At 36.1% G+C, this 4,374-nt stretch overlaps 1 protein-coding gene across 1 annotated transcript in view; it reads right to left on the bottom strand.

The window, feature by feature from the left end:
* Positions 1 to 545: 545 nt before the first annotated feature.
* Positions 546 to 4,374, bottom strand: part of LOC119416417 (protein MON2 homolog) — a gene marked incomplete at its 3' end in the record, with an annotated part of 20,571 nt that continues 16,742 nt past the window's right edge. Inside the window, 2 exon segments of the mRNA XM_037683657.1 lie at positions 546 to 656; positions 2,705 to 2,707. Of these exon segments, the coding sequence (XP_037539585.1) occupies positions 546 to 656; positions 2,705 to 2,707 (114 nt within the window).

The following is a 4,374-nucleotide window of genomic DNA, read 5'->3' as shown; positions in this document are numbered from 1 at the left end:
TTTATTTAAACAGGTAGTCTGATCAATGCATGTCTCACTTGTGTGTGTGGGGGGGGGGGGGGGGTCCTCCTAATAGTACGGTACCTCATTGGTTCATTGTGGTTGACTGCTGGTCACATGGCCACAGAGAGGGATTATGGGTAAAATATATGTTCATTGTTAATCATTTCGGTTAGCTGTTCAGCATCGTTGTTTTAGTGATGAGTCTGTTCTTGTTAGCCTACGTAGTGTTTGTGTTCATGTGTTAGTCCATTCAGTAGCGTACAGTAACCATTCAACCTGTATTTAACTATGAGCGAGGTAAAAAAAAATAAAAAAAAGCCACAGCATTGTATAAGCTGCTGTGTTCAAAACGTGTAAAAAAAAAGTAGCGGCTTATACACTGAAAATTACAGTAATACAGAAGAGTTACAGTATTTACCAGTTGCTAGACAAAACAAAAAGCAGGAGAAAAAGCTCTACGAACTTTAAGGTCTTTGAAAGACCTAAGATAAATAATGATTTAATAATGTTCATCATTTTCTTTTCCTCATTTCATCACCTACCTGATTTTGGGCCAGTGGAGGGTCATGTTTGTAGGCAAGGCCAGCTTTGATGAGTGCTGTCAGTGCCTCAGCCCCCCACTCTCTCATTCTGGAGTTTGGATGCTGGCAGACCTATAGAGGACCCCAAGAAACGACACATTAATACATGTAATATCAGATATAAAGTGGAGATTAGACTGTACAGTGCAGACTGGGAGCCTTGTGACAACAGATCATGTGACAGATGGTCTTATCGTAGAACTACAGATGTGCATGAAACATCCAGGTGAAGCAGAGCGAAGCAGAACAGTTTGATTAAAACATGAAATCTTACAAAGAGTTGAGAAGCATTTATTATTGTAGCAACACGGCTTCAGAACCCAGATGATTCCCATGGATTGTTCTGAATACAATTAAAGCTTATTATTTTATCTACAAACTGCGTTTTGAGTGATTCACTGGTTTACAAGAAAATGCCAAATAAAAAAACACATCTGTTTAAAAGCCAGCGTTGCAAGTGCAGCTTTATATTCTGCTTCTGTGATCAATCAAAACAATGAAAAGCTGCACAGAACCAATAAACAAATGGTATGAAGATGTCCCCTGTCGCTAAGACATTTGAAGAGTAAATGTTTTGTAGTTTTCTACACGAGTGTTTTTCTGGACTGGATTCTGACATGGCAGCCCTGTTTTTGAGAGGAACATTTCTTACACTTCATTGCAGCTTCACACCAAAATGTGAGGTCGACACATCACTTATTTTTCAAGTTATTCAACTAACAAAGTTCGCACGTACATCTAAGGTGGCAGCCATCTTGGATTTTGATACGGCAACCCACTTTTTGAAAGGAACATTTCTTACGCCTAGATGTAGCCACACACCAAAAGGGAAGTTGGTACTTCACTTTTCCATTTCCTTTTCCATTAGCACCTCTACGGCACGGTTCGTCATGGTTCCAAGGCTTTTCCACTAACGATTCGTGGAACCAGCCACTTTTTCAGGACCAACTTGGCTCTGGTTCCAAGCGTACCATGCTGGCCTGAAAACGTGACGTCAGAACACCGCTGGTCACTGATTGGTCAGGGGGTGGAATCATTGTTTATTTGAGAAACTTTCACAACAACCAGATCCTCCATTTGCAATAACTCGAACTCGAGGAGCGACTGGAGCTATTTTTAAAAACAATAATGACAACGCTGTGGTCTAATGCTGAAGTGCAGGCGTTTGTTGTGCTTGGTGACCGATAACAAAATTCAGAGCGAGCTAGATGGAGCGCTGGCGGTCCTCTCCACCTCAGGCCGGGCAAGGCGTCACCTCCCTGACTCCAAGCTCCACCTGTCACTGCAGAGGATCCTCTGAGCTGCCGACCTGCAGGAGCGTGCAAGGTCGGACCCCAAGCCCCGGCAGGCAAGGTCAGACCAGGACCGGCCTGGTAAGGAGGGTGGAAACGATTTTTAAAAACATTTCATGTATAAAAAAATTTAATTTAATTTAATTTTAAAAATTTATGAATGAAGATAAAAACAAATAAACTGTGCTGGCTTTATCATGAAATTCTGTTTTCACATTAATGACTTTATTAAATAATTTGTTAAAGTTAACTCAGCTGGAAAAATCATAAAAAGACAAAATTATTGGATCTCTCAGGAATATTTCCCTCAACTATGTTTTTAAGAAGAGCTACAGCCTTCAGTTCAACTTTATTCTAACCCACAGATGTACAAATCACAAAACAAGAATTACACTTTAAAACAAAGCTAAAATAAATAAAATAATCTGTATACAAGAAACAAAACCACATATCTAAATTGAACAATAAATGTGGACACAATGAGTGTAAATACATCAAATGATGAAGAAGTGTTTCCCCTACCATTATACAAGCGGGGTGCCCCACCACACCCCGTCTACCTAACCAGCTGTACCGTGCTATAGTGGCACTAATGGAAAAGAGGCATTATTTTTGGAGCCATCTTGCTCACATCATGCATGGACAAAGGGTATTTTCAATTCCCCCTCTTTGCTTCGTGACAGGGGACAAAAACACAGCAGACAAAGCTAGGAGCACATCGAATACAGCAACCTCTCAAATCCAACGTGTTTGTGGCGGAGTGAGAGGAAGACGGATTGAAACAAAGAGAAAGATGCAAAAGTCTGCGTTTATAGAATCTCAGCTTACCTTCTGCAAGACACACAGGTGTGCAAAGGAGAGAGGAGATAAAAAAGCTTTCAAAACACACCATGAGAGATTTATAAAATGAGAGAGTTGAATACAGTAAGTTTAACTGAAAACGCTTTATTTTCAGCTACAGGATCTGAAGGGAAGACGAGAGGGAAACGTCATTTATTCCAAAAAATGCCACAAAATAAAAATTGTCTTTATTGTAATAAATAAATAAATTACTGTAAATGTAGAGTTTTCATTTTAAACAAAAGACCTGTAAGGATATCAAATTTAAAGTAAATTAGATTTGAAAATTGTATTTCAGGCTGAGATAGCTCTATAGGACTGACTAGTTTATTGTGAAAAAGAATATTTAAAGAGTCTTTTTAAGCAGTTAAATAAGGTCTTCTCCCTAAGGAGCACTAACTGTCAAAAAGTTGAAGGGACTTCGAGGGGCCAAGACATGTCAATCAACAAAAACTGATTTTATAAAAAAAAAAAAACACGTGTGCATGCTGCTCTGCAGACACTTCTAACTGTTCAGAACTTGCATCACTAGCTGCTTCTTTGAAAAAATAAAAAGGATCCTTGTGGTCCACTGTCCTGCATGTTTAAAATGACCAGATCAAAGTGATCCACCTGCTGTAAGGCCCCATTGACACAGAACAACCTCTGGAAACGTTTGTATTTTTTCTCTGTTTATTGGGGGTGATAAACAAAAAATGAGCAGGTTTACATGAAAAATGCTGTAGTTTCCATGTCAGTTGGGTTGCCAGATAAGAAATGACGAACTATAGTACTGTGGCTTTAAAATGATAGTATTTTGACCTAAACTGTCAGATGTGCTGAGTAAAGATATTTTAAGATGAGGTGTATGTTGTGTTTGTTGAACATGTGCACAGAAAGGAGGGGATAAATAAGACATTTTAAATTTATCTGGCAACCCCGAGACTCAGCTGCATTCATAGAACATGCTGCATCTGCATGACCACAGTTAGTCCAAACTGGTAAACACACTAACGTCTCTTTGTAACTGGATTTTATTAGTTTTGCTCCTACATGCTGAAAAAGGGTGAGTATCATAAAAACACTGCTCTCTGCCATTTATTATAACTGTTGTTATTTATTATATCTGTTGTTATTTATTATATCTGTTGTTATTTATTATAATTGTTATTTATTATAACTGTTGTTATTTATTATATCTGTTATTTATTATATCTGTTGTTATTTATTATAACTGTTGTTATTTATTATAACTGTTATTTATTATAACTGTTATTTATTATAACTGTTGTTATTTATTATAAATGTTATTGATTATATCTGTTATTTATTATAACTGTTGTTATTTATTATAAATGTTATTTATAATAACTGTTGTTATTTATTACAACTGTTGTTAATTATAACTATTGTTATTTATTATAACTATTGTTATTTATTATAACTATTGTTATTTATTACATCTGTTGTTATTTAATATAACTGTTGTTATTTATTATAACTGTTGTTATTTATTATATCTGTTATTTATTATATCTTGTTATTTATGATAACTGCTGTTATTGATTATAACTGTGGTTGTTTATTATATCTGTTGTTATTTATTAGAACTGTTATTTATTAGAACTGCTATTATTTATTAGAACTGCTGTTATTTATTATAACTGTTGTTATTTATT

This window comes from Nematolebias whitei, chromosome 10, assembly GCF_014905685.2.
Source record: "Nematolebias whitei isolate Nwh7 chromosome 10, NemWhi1, whole genome shotgun sequence".
Taxonomy (NCBI): Eukaryota; Metazoa; Chordata; class Actinopteri; order Cyprinodontiformes; family Rivulidae; genus Nematolebias; species Nematolebias whitei.
The sequence above is the reverse complement of the archived record's forward strand: the minus strand, read 5'-3'. Positions and strand labels throughout refer to the sequence as shown.